The sequence below is a fragment of the Exophiala xenobiotica genome, assembly GCF_000835505.1.
Source record: "Exophiala xenobiotica strain CBS 118157 unplaced genomic scaffold supercont1.5, whole genome shotgun sequence".
NCBI lineage: Eukaryota > Fungi > Ascomycota > Eurotiomycetes > Chaetothyriales > Herpotrichiellaceae > Exophiala > Exophiala xenobiotica.
The window spans coordinates 736,067-751,135 of NW_013562490.1; the positions used below are offsets into that span (position 1 = coordinate 736,067).

The window sequence follows — 15,069 nt, forward strand, 5'->3', positions numbered from 1 at the left end:
TTGGGAGCAGGGCAGAGCGAGTGTTAGGCAGCCAGGACGACAAGCTGAGCAGTGACGTGCAACTCGACATAAGAATTGCCCTTTAGGAAGCTGTCCATCTTTTCCAGGTTCTGATCCTTCAACCGCACTATTATCTCTGTCCCCAGACTGAGAATACACGGCTTTCTTATCTCATCCTGGACCCATGGCTATAGTTTAGTTCTTGTTTTTCCAGCCTGCTTTTTGAAGTTCTTGACCAGTTGGCGGATCGCCAGGTCTAACATGACATCCTCACTACCACCAGGGATCCTCGCCCCCATAACATCGCGATAGATCTTTTCCACCAACTCTCCCTGGCCCGTCCTCGTATAGCCATTGCCACCGAATATCAGGACGGCAGTCTGCGCACACTCATTGAACACCATGCCCGCTTTTGCTTTCAGTAGCGCCGTCGGTCCGCCCAGCTTCTCATCCGCCTCAGCCTTACTCAAATGGTTGAGCTGGTACACAAACTCGAATATCAAGGCCTGCAACGTTTCCAACTCGGCGCCGGCTTTTGCTATCCGGTGCCGCACAACGGGCTGGTCCATCAAAGTTTTGCCGAATGCTTCGCGCTTCATGGCGTATTCCACAGCCGTCGAGAGGGCGACTCTCGCCTGCCTTGTGACGCCGATACTAATCAACATACGCTCGTGGTTGAAGTTTGTCATGATATACTTCATCCCTTCGCCTTCCTTGCCCACGAGGTTCTCGACGGGGACTCGGACGTCGTCAAGTTCAATGTACGTCGTCCCGCCGGCTTGCTGGCCCATTACATGCAGTCGCCGCATCTTGACACCGGGGTGGTTCTTCAGCGGGACGACGATCAGGCTGATACCTGCTGGGCCAGGGCCGCCCGTCCGAACCGCCATGGGGGCATAGTCTGCCCATATCCCGTTTGTTATCCATTTCTGTTCTTTGTCAGTGATATTGTTTTGGTATTGAGATAACGAGTCCCCGGGAAAAATTAACGTGCTACAGGATTACTCAAAGCTAGGGGGACCTCCCGACCCGACATCTCAATCGCGAAAGCCGGCTTGAGAGCTGTGACGGTCACTCTGACGCCATTGCTCGAAGTCACGACGGTTTCAACAAGCTGTGCTCTTGCACACAACAGGTCCTTTCCTATTACAGCTTTTCCCTGGGACCCCGACAGGAAGCAAGAATGGTCAAAACCGTGGTAGAAGGGTTAAATTAAGAAGACACTAACCTTCTCGCCATTGATCACATATTCCTTCCCATCGCTCGACTTCACCGCCGTCGTCTGTATCCCCGCTACATCACTCCCGGCTTGGGGTTCGGTGATGGCGATGCACGTCCGCGCCTTGCCGGTGAGCAGATCGGGCAGGAACTTCTCCTTCAACACATCCGAACCAAAGTTTAAGATCGGCGGGATGCCGTACGCGAAGCCTGGCGACAGACTCGACCCGGGCCCCGAGATGCCCGTGCGCGCGCGCTCGTCGACCCAGATCGCCGTGTGCAGGTAGTCCCACTCCTGCACGGGGACGCCGAGGATGTCGCGGATATTCAAGCGGTGCAGCCAGGACACTGGCAGCGGGGAATTGAGGTTGGGAACGAGCATGTTGGCCGCGTTGAATGTGTGCCAGACGTGCGCCGGCACGGTGCCGGCCGTCTCCCATTCGAGCGCGTGTGGTAGGAAATGCTCGGCAAACCAGGCGCGGCAACGGCGTTGGAAGGCCAGATGCGTGGGTTGGAAGTACGGACTGGGCAGGCCGCGGAGGTAGCTGGGTTCGGCGAAGGGGATGGTGCTGATTTCAGCCTTTGTGTTGCTGCTCATCTTGTATGTATACTACTATAGTAAATAGGTAACCTAATGGTTTTGGCTAGTTGGTAATCAACCTGTGATATACTGTAGCCCGAGGCGAGATATCAAGAACTTGGGATGTCTTTTGCGACACCACAGAGATTCGTACGGGCAGGATCGAGGTGACGGGTGTGAATCAGGCCAGGGCTCAAAAAGTGTGTGTGGATCGTACAGTAGATCAACTGCACTGGCACACCGAGGACCGAGGGCACGTCTGAGTCTACATGAAAGGCTGGCAGCCATGTTCTTATGCATGCATATGGATACTAAGACCTCGTCTCTCGCTTCGTTGAAAGCCGGCCACCCAGGGAAGTGCCGAGGTTCCTGATACTGTGCGGAGTAAGGCTACGAGGCTGCAGCCTTGTCTGAATAGGTAGGACTAACTTCGTGAAAGATACTCCGTAGCATTCCAAGGTTATCACGCCAGACACTTTCATCCTTGCCAGCTCAATTCCTCCTTCACCGTGACCTCCCAAATCTGGTCCACGGCGAGTACCACGATTCTATTCCCAGCGAGAGCGAAATTCGCAATTGGGACATCCGTCTGATCCAACATCTTAGCATTGATCAACCCGAGCACCCTTCCATTCGCATCCCGGCACACTATTCCCTCTGTCTCGGCCGTCCAAACTCTGCCCTTTCTGTCAACTTTGATACCATCCGGCACCCCCGTCCTCGCAAGTGAGAACATGCGTTTGTTCACGGGCGTTGTTGTCTCGTCAAGATCCCAAACAAATACGGCCGCGGAGCCCGTGGTGTTTCCGGGACCGTGGCCCTGTAGATTCGACACAGGCGAGTCTGTGACGTACAGTCTTTTTCCGTCCGGCGACACAGCAATACCGTTGGGTGAGTTGATCTCCGCACGCGATATCACGGGCTGGAGAGAGTTCAATGTTGGATCGAAACGCCAGATAGCATTGGGAAGCTGCGCGGGGCCGGTGAAGTTGAGCTGAGCGCTGTAGTCGACATCCGAGAAAAACATTACGGCGTCTGATTCATTGTTTGGGCCAGAGGTCCAAGCCACGTCGTCTGGACCGTTAAGGCGCAGGCCAAAATATGAGTTGATCACCGTCGTGGTCTTGCCTGTCCTGGGATCAATGGCCAAGATCCCGCCGGCGTACGTATAGTTTCCCCAATGGCATATGTAGACCATGTCATTGTGGTAGGTTCCGCCGTTGGCAACTAGCACGGGCTCCGTGAGGTTGGGCACAGAAACTTCATGGCTGGTGAGGTTGATGTTCAGCACGATACGGGGTGACTGAAACGATGTTAAGCTGGTCTCCGTGGGATCAGAACCGGTGAACCACACACTGTTAAGCTCTGGCACGTAGACACCCGCTTCGTAAGCGAATTCCGCCTCGAGGGGTCCAGCGATGCGGCGAACTGAAGGGGAGGATCCAAGGATGTTCAGGAAGGCCTGCGAGTAGGAGATGAAGGTGGCGTTGTCCGCATGAGCCAAGAGACTATTGACGGAAGACGAAGGCGGCAAGACAGTATCGACGAAAGAGAGGGAGTAGTTGCTTGAGAAAGTGGGCGGAAGTACAACAGTGTCGCTCGGTGGGATGGACACAATGAGGTTGTTGGCCGTTCCGTTCGAAGCTCGAGAGACAGTAGTGCTGGCAAAGAAGCTCGTCAGAACGAGAAGCTGGTTGATGCGGCTGTTCATCTTTATGAAGGGCAGGAGGGTTTTCTTCCTCAGCCGTGCTTCCAGGGTGGAATTGAAAGGCGACCCTTCAGAGCTCCATGCCCTGGTTGTCTGGTATTTCAACGCGCCGTCTGCTCGAGGCTTCCCCAACCGACCCCACATAATAGCCCGCCCTGCCCACAAAGCTGGAATGCGGCAGAGCTGAAAGACTGTGTCATGGCCTTTCCCTCAATCGACCTTTCAGTTCCGTGGTGTGCAGATTGAGGGAAGTTCCATGCGTATACCCCAACATTAGGCTACCTGGCTGCCCCATTGAAGGCAAAACCAGCGTCGTCTGACGCGAGAATCCGATTTCAAGCCCGGAATTTCTGCGTTGCAAAGCCAGTGCTGGCCAAAGGGCAAGAGGCGACATCTGCATCACAAGCCGGACGTATTGGAGAAGCGCTTCCCTGTTGCATAGTGAGGTGACTTAACGATATCTGCCGGCATAATGAGAACCTGGGACACCGGTTTCCCATGTTGCAGCCTCGTTTGCTTGTGGCTCTACCATTTTGTTTCGAAGTGTCGTCGAGACTGGAGCGCTTCCGACAGCCTGGGAGAGAGGCATCAAGAGGGGTTGCGGAGGTAGCGATGTTAGCCACGACCGATCCCTCAAAAGTAACGGGATGATTTGTGCAGGGAAGATCTTGGTGCAACGAGGCCGTCATGTTTGGCCCCCTGCTTTACCGTATATTTTCGACCTTTGGACCGAGTCAATGCAAGTTATCCTGGAAGCGCCTCGCTTCATGAGCCCATCTACCCTGTTCTTCCTGTGGATGGCTACGGCTAGATCTCCATGAGGTTCTCGCGACTCCCGTGACAGAACGGAGGAGAAGAATCGCCGTGATACTGTTGATCGTCAATTGTTATGTGATCTACCAACCAAAGTCTCTCTTGACCCATATATTCATGCCCACCTTCTGGCCCTGCTCAACAGGAAGTCCAGCATGTCTAACCCGCTCGTCGCCGTAGCCGATGGGCAACAAATTGACCCAGAAAACACCAGAGCCTTTCCTGGGCTTGAATGATATACCTGATGCACTTTTGTCTTCCGTTGTCTCATGCTTGTTGGGCTTGTTCGAGAAATCAATCCTTTGATTCCAAAATTCTTCCGACTTTAGTCTGTCTTGTTCAGCCGCCGATACAACTGCAAAGTCTAAATCTGGAAACTCTGTTTCTCCACCACGACAGTCATCTTGAAGGTATATAAAGAAACTTGCAACACGGTTATAGTAACGACCACGGCCTCTTCCTGCTTCACCCTTGCCTGGAAGATCGTCCCGGATTAGGGTGTCGAACCAGTCCATGTGATGGTGGTAATACTCGCTGGGGAGATATTTCACCAGTTGTATCTTCTCAAGGCCATAGTATGACAGAGGTTCAGACATGCGAGGAGCATGCGGAGGACCGGTATTGGCTATGTTGGCCAAAAATTGCAGGGCTCGGGCAGAGACCACGGATGCCAAAGGATTCTCGGCAGGAAGAAGGCAGGAAGAGGAGGTCCGGTGCTTCGGAGCCGTATCATCTGGGCTGTACACCTGTGAAGGAACGAACAGGGGCGAGCTGAGCAAAAGTCAGTCAGCAACAGCAACCGCGGAGGAAGGCATCCGTACCTAACATTCAAAATCTCGTCGATCTCTGCCGCCGAGAGAAAATCGTCAATGTAAATTAGCGGAGGATCATCGAGGACAGTGGTATATGTATAGTTCTGCGCTGAAGCAAGTGCTTCGATGCGCCGCTGCTCCTCAGAGATCTCTTGCGGACCTAGGAATGGCAGAGCTGAACGCAAAGAAGGAAAGAATGTAAAGAGAACAGCTGCCAAAGCCACCAAAATGGAGAGGACGCTCCAGCTTTTGACCATTTCCAAAGATGCCGACTTACATTTCCCCCATAATGAAAATATAATGAAGGGACGGGGTGGTAATGACCCCTTTAGCCCAGGGAGCCATTCCTAAGTTTACTGCTCGCTGGGTCTCTTGTGCTTGGAGTCACGAGTGGCCGGAGAACCGCATCGGAGAAGTTTCCATGTCCGCCAATCAAAAACTGTAACCTTGGTCCGGCTTGGCATCGGCCAATCCTTGACACGTGACCGTTCCCACCTCGAGTTTCTCTTCTCAATGCAATTTCCTCGACCTTGAGGTGTAGACGATTGTTGATGTCAATACTGAATACACAGCTTCCGCCTGCCTCGACCCTTTCTGCCGCTCTGCTGCTGCAAGGTCACCAGCTCGGGCCCCACTGAAAATGCATTCTTCCAACACGCATCGTCTACAGCAACCCGTCAAATTCTGTCCGAATGGCTAACACTGAGCGCGCACGGCGCCTACGACATGCGCATGAAACGAATACGCTGAGTTATGGTCATTTTGGCACGCCTAAGTACGATAATGAGGCCCATATTTGGTCCTTCCTACGGCAGAATCGAATCCCACCGCGAGACGAAGGTGGCTCGATCAAAGTGAACTCGACTGGCTTTCAACTTCTACACGAACGAATAAAGAGGCTGTCTCCAGGCCCCACTTTGCCGCCTCTTGATATCGACGATTCATATCCTCAGTCAGGGAAAAATGCGCTGCTCAAGCAGTTGCCCGATGTGGCTCTTTTGTCCAAGTGTCTGCCCACCACGCATGTGGGTGCTCATGCTGACCGGAGCGTGCCCGTCCTCGGAAATCTGTTAACGTTTGGGAGCGCGAAAGTATCGTCGCAACTACGGCAGCGACAGAACGACCCGCCAACTCGCCCCATCGCCGCATTGGCAGCAGGTCGGTGCAACGAGGAGCTCCAGCTAATTGAACTCGGCGCAGAAGATATCTCTTCGCAGAATGACATCGTGCATGATGAAAAGTGCTCGCTTCCCTGCGTCCTCTCAGGCACGTCTGCCAGTTGGAGCAACTCGGCAGAAAGGATACGTCACGTCTCTTCTGCTGGAATCTCGAGTCAACGATTTCTGGTTGTGAGGGCAAGCGGAACTAGTATACTGGCGCCCATTATCATGAGCTCTTGCCTGGCTGCTCAAAAATCAGATGGCGTCTCAACTGCCAATCAGTCCTTTGTTGATCCGTCGTTGGTATTAACCATACCGTCCTCTAGGACCGGAGAGAGTCCCCATGCTCACGCTGCTTTGAATCCCACCGATCCAAGCCTGGTCGCAATCGTGGATGTCAATGGTCAATGGAGCATATGGAAAATTCTTGGCAGAAGAGCGTGGACTGCTCGCGTGCTATACCGTGCACTTCTTAAAGGCTCGAATGACCTGACTCCCTCCAGTGGTGTGGCTGTCTCCCGAAGTGACCCGTCTAATCTTGACGACTGGCACCGGGTGTGTTGGCTGAGGGACTCTGAAAAATCCAGTGAGCGTGTCCTAGTCTGCAACCGACGCCTCGCTGTCGTTTTTGACATACGCGGCAGCATCGACGGCCAAGTGGACGTGCGACTAGGACCGCACTCGGATGGAAACCAAATCCTCGATATCAGGAACAGTGAGAGCCAGCCGTTTCTGGTCTTGGTTCTCACGACTTCACGGTTGCTGCTTTTCAGCTCGCAGGAAGTCAATGAGAAAGGGAGAAGTGGATATGATCCGTTGAGATTGGTCTGCTCTTGGAATCACTTTCGAGGTCGCAGTGACCTGAATCTGAGGATGAGCACTCTTGAGCTTGCTCGTGGTACGTACTGGCTCCCACAATTTCGACGACACGCTAAATGTTCCAGATATATTCATACTGCTTTACTCGTTAAACAGTAACCTTGCTGTACTCTATCGTTTTGGGCATGAAATACCTGGCTCGCATGCCGTTTCGCTGCACGACCCTTCAATTTTCGACATGCCACCGGAGCTCCAGAAGCGAATGAGTAGCATGATTGACCTCACCCTCTATGCGGTCGATTTCGTTGTTCACGATAATTCTCCAGATGAGGCGAATTATGGCTTAGTGAAGATGATTGCTTGCACTACTGATGGGACTATTCTTGAAGCAGTATACAAACATCCCTTTAAGCAGTCGCGTCCGGCAACAAAGAGCTTTGGGCTTGTCCCAAGGCTACGTCTACCTAACAAACCGGCTAGATCTGTCCTGAGCACAAAACTTGTGGCTGACTCGGATGATTCCTCGACGGATGCTTTGGGGGATGTCAATGACATTGACGATTTTGTGGTGGCCGACCGCACCGAAGATCAAGAACCTCACAGTATCGAGAATCTAAACCCAAAGACCACGTCGCCTTTGTCCGAGTATCATCCATATCTTCGCAACTGGCAACGTCTTCTGGACTATGATCGCTTCCGGCTTGCAGAATACCAGGCACCACCCCTGCGTATCGCGTTGAAGACTGCGCTTCGTCGCTTTAGGGGGCTGCAATTGCGAGACGACCCTGGACCAATGCAGCTCGTGGCACAACTTGTCAGTGAGCACCAGATCACAGATGTTGAACGGGAGTCTGAGGCTGTCATGGCGCTGCTAGGAACGATACAACACCGAGCAGACCTGGAAATTCAGTCAGCTGGCTTGGGCGAAGACATTCCCGCCTTATCAGCTGGGCAAACCCTGCTTCAGCTGTATGAGCTGGCCTCTCATTCTTATGTGCAATCATTTGGCGAGAACATGATGGATCGCAATCGAGTCAATCGAGAAAGACTTGTTCGTCAGGTGGCTGCAGAAGTCTTTTTGGGGGATCTGATTATAAAATCCAGCAAGAAACCTGACACTCCAAATACGCCGAATCCGAACATCCCAGTGGAATCAGGTACAGAGTTGCCGTCTTCGCCACCTGAAGCACAATCCGACGCTTCGCGGGCAGCAGCCTCTCAACCTTCGACCTCTCAAAGCCCTGCGGTAGAAGAGGAACCGGCAGTGACTCGCCTTCGAGGCTACGCTTCATTTCGAGAACGTGGACCACCTCTCAGGCTTTCCCGTCAAGCCAGCACTTCTAATATTTTGTATCATCTTCCAGACAGCATTGATGAGGATCCTGCCGAATATTCCTATCACAGCACGAATCACCGACTCAAGCTGGCGCAACAGGAGGCGGCCGCACAGTCTTTAGACCCACGAGAAAGACGAAACGCTGCGAGGCAAGCAGCTCGGTTACAGAAAAAGCTAGACAAAACTGCAAAGATTGGTCAAGAGGCGATGATGCAGCAGAGAGTGGTACCTGGCATTGCGAGTCTTGGAAGAGGCATGGGTTTACCTGGAAGAGAAGTACAAAGCAGCCAGGTTGCTGTCCCCGGTTCTAGTCAAGGTCCAGGTCAGAGTCAGGTAATCCCTGGACTCACAATGACACAACCCGAAAGAGGAGCTTTCGGTACCAGGCCGATGAAGGCGAAGGCTAAGGACAAGGGGACGAAGCGAAGAGCTGGCTTCTGATCTGTCTCCTGTTTTAGAGTACTTGGGTACCTAGCGAGCTAGGTAAGGTACTTAGCAGAAGCTAAGGTACTGCTGCCAAGGATACCCCGGATTTTCGATTCTCCAGAAGCCGAAAATTGCCGGACAGTAAGGGGCGCGGAAAGACAATTCCTATTGGTGGTTGAGTGCGGGGAAAGCACCTGACGATTGCTCAGCTTTGTCGCGTGAGGTGCGGTGGTGTGGGTGCTCACTCGTCAGTTCTCAGTGCTCAGTGCTCAGAGCTTCGGTGATGGTCACCCGCTGCGCGAATTGAATCACTTGTCCCTCTCTCCATCACTGTTGGTCAGTTGACTTGGTTGCCTCGTACCTGACACGTTACCCCTCAATTGCTTCTCACTCTCTGCCCATCTCACCCTTCTTCTTTTCCTATCTTTCCTCTCTCCCACCAATCTGCTGCTCTTGGTTCGTTCCCAAGTCTCACACACCCTGTTCTAGACAACTCCCGTGATTGCAGAACAGCTACTGGCCCCTGGTAAGCGTTCACTTGCAGCCTCATCTCCTTGGTCCTCAACTCATCCTACCTCACTACATACATAGTACAGTATCTGACTTGAATTAGATTCGATTCAATTCACTCCTGAAACACCTTTAGTCCCCATCTCAATCCAGTCATCATGTCTGCCGACACCTCAGATCTCACAAAGGTCGATTCCGCCATTGGTGGTATGGCCACTTCTCCTCCCAAAGAGACAAAGCGAAGAACAACCTCTTCTGCACCAGGAGTCATGAACATCAACGATCTAGGTACGCCATCTTCTGGTCCTACAGTTCGTTCATTCTAACAAGAATACCAGAGAAAGAAGGTACAAAGATTGCTGTCGCCGTGGAGACGCAAAAAACCGGCTGGTAAGTACCCAACATTCAACTCGCTTGATCTTCGACTCCTAATGTCGCCCAGGAAACTCAACACCTCACCAAGTACCGTCGAAGATCCTTCCATCCTCAAAAAGATGCTCACCGAGCCCCCTCTCAAGAAGATCGACCTCCATTTCCCCCTAGGTCTTGAAGTCACCGCTCGAAACCTCAAGGGTGTCACGATAAAGGATGCCCTCGATGCCATTCACAAGCAATTCAAGAAGAAGGTAGGAGCTATATCCTCAACGTACCTTTCGTCAGATGCTGACATTTGTTTCTCAGGCGGATGACGAGTTGGAGGAACCATACCTCAAAGGCTTCGAATGGGATCCTGAGGAATCATGGACAAGATTGAAGGTTCACACCCAGAAAGAGGGCCTGCCGGTAGGCAAGAAGTCCAAGAAGAAGGGGGGTGAGGAATAGTCCAATCACCAACGGTGATACATATGCAATCAGCCTCTGGCTGAATCAACAGACCAACTCTATACTGCTACACAGAACAAGATCCTGACGCAGCTTATGGTGCTATTCAAAATCAGCTATGGAATGCTTGACATGGTGCTTGCGGGCTCTCGGTAACTTTTGCTCAATATCAAGGCGCATAGCCAGATGGGATTGAACGTGCTAGGTTAGACCAGAATAACATTACCTGGAACTGATATTGCCCATATTGCGCTGCCTCACTTGAAGAGGTCGCTACAGTACAGCTCCGATGCTATTATCTGATCAGATTGAAGGTTAAAGCGACAGAAGACGTCGCCAATTGAGGCAGAGGGAGCTAGGTAGGCAACAAGTTCCAGTCAACATCGAGGAACAAACCTTCTGTCCTTGATGTGATGCGATAGCTCTTACAGTGGCAAACACTCATCCTCTTCCAGTTCGTGGTATGGAGAAGTTCGCATGTGGTACTCAGATGCGTCAATCGCCGGTTCGATCAGGCCAACCAGGGTCCACGCAGATCACCGCGCAAACCCGTGAGACTCTTATGAACTGATTCAGCCTACAGGATACTATCGGCGAGATGAGTTTGTAAAGCGTTCCATTCTCAAATATCCCACATTGGTCCGCCACATTCTGAATTACCATGGGATCGATCTCGGAGCCAGCGTCGGCTCATGCTTCCCCTGCCAACATACCCATCGTTGATCTCCGGTCATTCTCATCACCGGACAGTACTACAGAGGACCGCCGCACGGCAGCGGAAGAATTGGTCAAAGCATGCAGAGAGGTCGGATTTGTCTACATTCAGAATCATGGCGTGCCTCAAGAAGAGCTTAATCGAGCGTTTGAAGTATCGAAGAAGTTCTACGATCTTCCCACAGAGGCAAAGCTGAAGGCACCTCATCCTCCAGGTTGGGCTGTACACAGAGGCTATTCTTGGCCAGGATTGGAAAAGGTCTCCAACGTACTTAGCAAGACTGACGATGAAGAGTCCGTCAAGCAATTACGAGAAACCCAAGATTTCAAAGTTTGCACGCCCTGGAGAAGGGTTGATCGAGTCTGGCTGACTGGGTGGTAGGAAAGCTACGAAGTAGGCTCAGAGAACAACCCAAATCAACCGAACGTATGGCCTCCGGATGACGTGATGCCCGAATGGCGTCCCTTCATGACCTCCTTCTACTGGACGTGCTTCGAAGCGGCAAAGAGAATCCTGCGAGCCCTTGCCTTGGGCATCGGACTCGAAGAAGACCATCTGTTGAGATATCACAGCGGAGACTATAATCAACTCCGCCTGCTTCATTATCCGCCCGTCCCAGCACAAGCCATTGAAGGGGGAAAGCTCGCTCGCATGCCGGCTCATACAGATTGGAGTACCATGACCATGCTGTTCCAAGATGACTGTGGCGGGCTGCAAGTCGAGGACCCCAAAAGGCCGGGAGACTTCATTGATGTTGCGCCTATTCCAGGCACGCTGGTTATGAATGTGGGAGATTTGCTGATGCGATGGAGCAACGGTACGTCTAGGAGACTCCGTGGCAAGGTCACTCATTCATTGATGATCTAGACTACCTCAAATCGACACTTCACCGAGTGCAACTTCCACCTCGACAGGACAGATTTTCGGGCGATGAAAGGATGACGAGGGCTCGATACTCGATACCGTACTTTATCACCACGGATCCAGATAGGTTGATCGAATGCCTTCGGTTTGACGACGAGCACCCGCCGAAATATGACCCGATCACGCAGCGGGAGTACTCGGCCATGAGGGCTAGGATGCAGTACTAGGTACTCGCTGGTAAAGTGACTGTTCTGACAAGCTAGTATGTGTCGATGCTTGTCTATTACGTCTACGTTGTATATCAATGTTTTCGCCCTTGAGCGGAGAATCTTTCAGCGACATTGATGGCAATGAGCATCTGCGTCCCTTACTGGCTCTGCGGGGGTGAAAGGAGATCAAGCGAAATCCCTGTCAATTTCGATGATGTCAAATCGGATTCGTATTTCCCACCCAGACTGACTGCCACCCAACTGCTGCTTCCGGAGTATGCTCCTCAGCCTCCTCTCCCTCACCACTTCCCCGTGCGCGTCATATGTCCTACTGTGCACATCTCATGGAACAGCTCAAGCTCGACTACTCTCCTGCTCTATTGCAGTGCTTCGGACTGTCGTGGATTGATCTTGGTAAGCCCTGGGTGAGCCCCGCATAAACATTTACGTCTTCACCGATTGACTTGACGGGCCTGTTGCTCTTTCCTGAACATCCTTGCTTGAAGCCTGCGCATGCCCCAATGTCACCTCATACCTGAGTGCATGATCTATGGAAGCAACTTACAAAAGCCACTCTGAACTAGCCATCTTCATTCCTACTCGTCCTCTTTACTCCTTGCTCGGAACATACCTCAGACTCTGTCCATTTGGAGCCTTGTCAAGATGTTATCATTATGCTTCCTTCCATGTATCACCCTCCCCTTGACTGTCGCCGCTTCGAGTCTTCAAGCACGACAAGATGACCTCTCGACGTTCATCGCCGAGGAGCGTCCTATTGCACTCGCAGGCGCCCTCGCCAACATTGGTGGCCTCAACTCCAGCTGGGTCGAAGGAGCCAGTCCCGGTATCGTCGTCGCCTCTCCGTCCACAGTCAATCCAAACTACTTTTACACATGGACCCGCGACTCGGCATTGACATACACAATGCTCATCGACGAACTCATCTTCGGCAACATCAGTCTACGGAAAACCATCGAAGATTATACGACTGCCCAAGCGATTCTGCAAACCGTCACCAATCCGTCCGGCTCCCTCTGGCCGGCAGGCGACGGCCTTGGTGAGCCAAAATTCTACACCAACATGACCCGCTTCGACGGAACGTGGGGAAGGCCACAGCGGGATGGTCCAGCCTTAAGAGCGACAACATTCATGAACCTCGCGCCTGTGCTGTTCAACCTGAATGAAACAGAGACGTTCTTGGAGATCTACTGGCCTCTGATCTTGAACGATCTGAAATACGTCGGACAGTACTGGAATCAGGTAATTCCCATCTCCCTTACAGGACTTCTTACCACTTTCGTGAGCTGACCCTTCACCTCCAGACGGGCTTTGACCTATGGGAAGAAGTCCACGGCTCATCCTTTTTCACCGTCGCCGCACAACACCGCGCTCTCGTGCAGGGTGGCCTCCTCGCTCAGAAACTCAACACGACATGTACCCCGTGCAAGCAGGCTTCTCAGATCCTATGTTTCCTGCAACACAATTTTTGGAACACCTCTGGCAACTATCTCACCGCCGACGTCAACGCCAACCAGGTCACCCGCAGCGGTATCAACAGCGATCCGATCCTAGCGAGCATTCACGTATTTGATGCAAATGCCTCTTGCAACACTGGCTGTACGTAACCTTTTGCTTTTTCCGCCGTGCTTAGCAATGGGGGCTGACACAGGCACACAGCATTCCAACCATGCAACTCGAAAATGTTCGCCACGCACAAAACTCTTGTCGACAGTTTCCGCAACCTGTCGTGGCCGGTCAATGACAAGGCCGCCGCAGGCCAAGCGATCCTCGTGGGCCGATATCCCGAAGACACATACTACGACGGCGGAGCGTGGCCATTGTGCACATTCGCCTGCGCCGAGATGCTCTACGACGCCGTCGCGCAGATCAAGCGCGCTGGGATACTTAGCGTCGACAGCATCAGCCTGCCCTTCTTCCAGGATCTCAGTCCGGACGTGAAAGTCGGGAACTACACAGACCAGGAAATGCACGCCATCTTGGCCAACATGTCGACTTATGCCGATGGCTTTGTACGGGCCGTCCAGGTAAGCTTTTTGCCTCTTTTCCTCCCTTCCTACCGCCGTTTGATTACCGAACATCAGACATTGTCCGCCGTGCGACGTAATGTGCCAACCTGACACCGTTTTACTTTTAGCAATACCTCCCCAAAAACGGCAGCATCAGCGAGCAATTGAACCACACCACCGGCTCGTCGACCTCGGCGTCCAAATTGACATGGTCGTTTGCGTCGTTCATCACCATGTCCCGCCGGCGCGCCTCGCAGTTCCCACCATCCTGGGGCGCCGACACTGCCCAGGCGAACACGAACCTCACAGCAGTACAATGCAAACCCTCGTCGTACAATGGCACAGGGACATACGCTCCCGCCCTGGCCGCGGGGGCGCCGAACATCGCAATGCCATGCGAAGTCGAGGTTTTGTTCGTGGTCAACGCGACGACCCAGTTCGGTCAGAATGTATATATTGCCGGCAACGTGACGAAACTCGGTGGGGCCCTGAACGATCCGGGGAGTGTGATTCTACCGCTCAATCCGGGAAACTACACGAGTGAACGGCCGGAGGGGTATGTGGACATCTTCCTCCAGGCGGATCAGACGGTGCGGTATCAGTACGTATTACAGAATGGGGATGAGTTCGTATTCGAGAGTGGCCAGAACCAAGACAGGATGGTGAAGGTGCCGGAGTGTGGAGGGGAGATGGTCAGGACGGATGATGCGGCGAGTTTCTCGTGATTGTCACTTTTCTGTTCGTGTATACATTCATCTTGTGAGGGCTGATGGACACGTAAACTGTTGTGACTGCTCCTCGATCCGGGCGTAGCATTGCTATTGTGGCCTCTGTAAAGCCGATGAGCTTCGTCAAGCAGGTTGGTTTGGACATTCTCGCCTACCTACGGCTCTACCTGCCTTGCTAGCTCTACCTTTCTTGCTAGCTCTATTTGCCTTGCTTGCTATTTAGTACTTTGTATACCTTTTTTGGCCATTCGCCTCATTCGTCGCCGTCCGATCCATTGACGTGGTGCTTAGTGCCCGCCCGGATTCTCACGAGTGGCCCACA

At 52.7% G+C, this 15,069-nt stretch overlaps 7 protein-coding genes across 7 annotated transcripts; 4 read left to right on the top strand and 3 right to left on the bottom strand.

Moving 5' to 3' along the window:
• Positions 1-95: 95 nt before the first annotated feature.
• PV05_07983 (uncharacterized protein) lies at positions 96-1,816 on the bottom strand (the record flags this gene model as incomplete). Its single annotated transcript, XM_013457471.1, has 2 exons — positions 96-929; positions 1,229-1,816. 2 exons carry the CDS (start codon positions 1,814-1,816, stop codon positions 189-191), a joined length of 1,329 nt encoding a protein of 442 aa, XP_013312925.1. The 3' UTR covers positions 96-188.
• Positions 1,817-2,116: 300 nt separating this feature from the next.
• Positions 2,117-4,132, bottom strand: PV05_07984 (uncharacterized protein). The gene has a single exon (XM_013457472.1). It carries the CDS (start codon positions 3,648-3,650, stop codon positions 2,277-2,279), a length of 1,374 nt encoding a protein of 457 aa, XP_013312926.1. The 5' UTR covers positions 3,651-4,132; the 3' UTR covers positions 2,117-2,276.
• A 19-nt stretch (positions 4,133-4,151) lies between these two features.
• Positions 4,152-5,520, bottom strand: PV05_07985 (uncharacterized protein). Its single transcript, XM_013457473.1, has 2 exons — positions 5,141-5,520; positions 4,152-5,090 (listed from the first exon to the last, which is right to left on the bottom strand). Exons 1-2 carry the CDS (start codon positions 5,386-5,388, stop codon positions 4,403-4,405), a joined length of 936 nt encoding a protein of 311 aa, XP_013312927.1. The 5' UTR covers positions 5,389-5,520; the 3' UTR covers positions 4,152-4,402.
• Positions 5,521-5,823: 303 nt separating this feature from the next.
• Positions 5,824-8,887, top strand: PV05_07986 (uncharacterized protein; the record flags this gene model as incomplete). Its single annotated transcript, XM_013457474.1, has 2 exons — positions 5,824-7,189; positions 7,236-8,887. The coding sequence occupies 2 exons, from the start codon at positions 5,824-5,826 to the stop codon at positions 8,885-8,887; spliced, it is 3,018 nt and encodes a 1,005-aa protein (XP_013312928.1).
• Positions 8,888-9,540: 653 nt separating this feature from the next.
• PV05_07987 (uncharacterized protein) lies at positions 9,541-10,204 on the top strand (the record flags this gene model as incomplete). The annotated part of the gene is made up of 4 exons (XM_013457475.1): positions 9,541-9,670; positions 9,721-9,772; positions 9,825-10,008; positions 10,064-10,204. The coding sequence occupies 4 exons, from the start codon at positions 9,541-9,543 to the stop codon at positions 10,202-10,204; spliced, it is 507 nt and encodes a 168-aa protein (XP_013312929.1).
• A 661-nt stretch (positions 10,205-10,865) lies between these two features.
• On the top strand, positions 10,866-12,010 carry PV05_07988 (uncharacterized protein; the record flags this gene model as incomplete). Its single annotated transcript, XM_013457476.1, has 3 exons — positions 10,866-11,249; positions 11,301-11,736; positions 11,787-12,010. The coding sequence occupies 3 exons, from the start codon at positions 10,866-10,868 to the stop codon at positions 12,008-12,010; spliced, it is 1,044 nt and encodes a 347-aa protein (XP_013312930.1).
• A 645-nt stretch (positions 12,011-12,655) lies between these two features.
• Positions 12,656-14,744, top strand: PV05_07989 (uncharacterized protein; the record flags this gene model as incomplete). Its single annotated transcript, XM_013457477.1, has 4 exons — positions 12,656-13,252; positions 13,315-13,609; positions 13,670-14,037; positions 14,148-14,744. 4 exons carry the CDS (start codon positions 12,656-12,658, stop codon positions 14,742-14,744), a joined length of 1,857 nt encoding a protein of 618 aa, XP_013312931.1.
• Between the last annotated feature and the right edge of the window lie 325 nt (positions 14,745-15,069).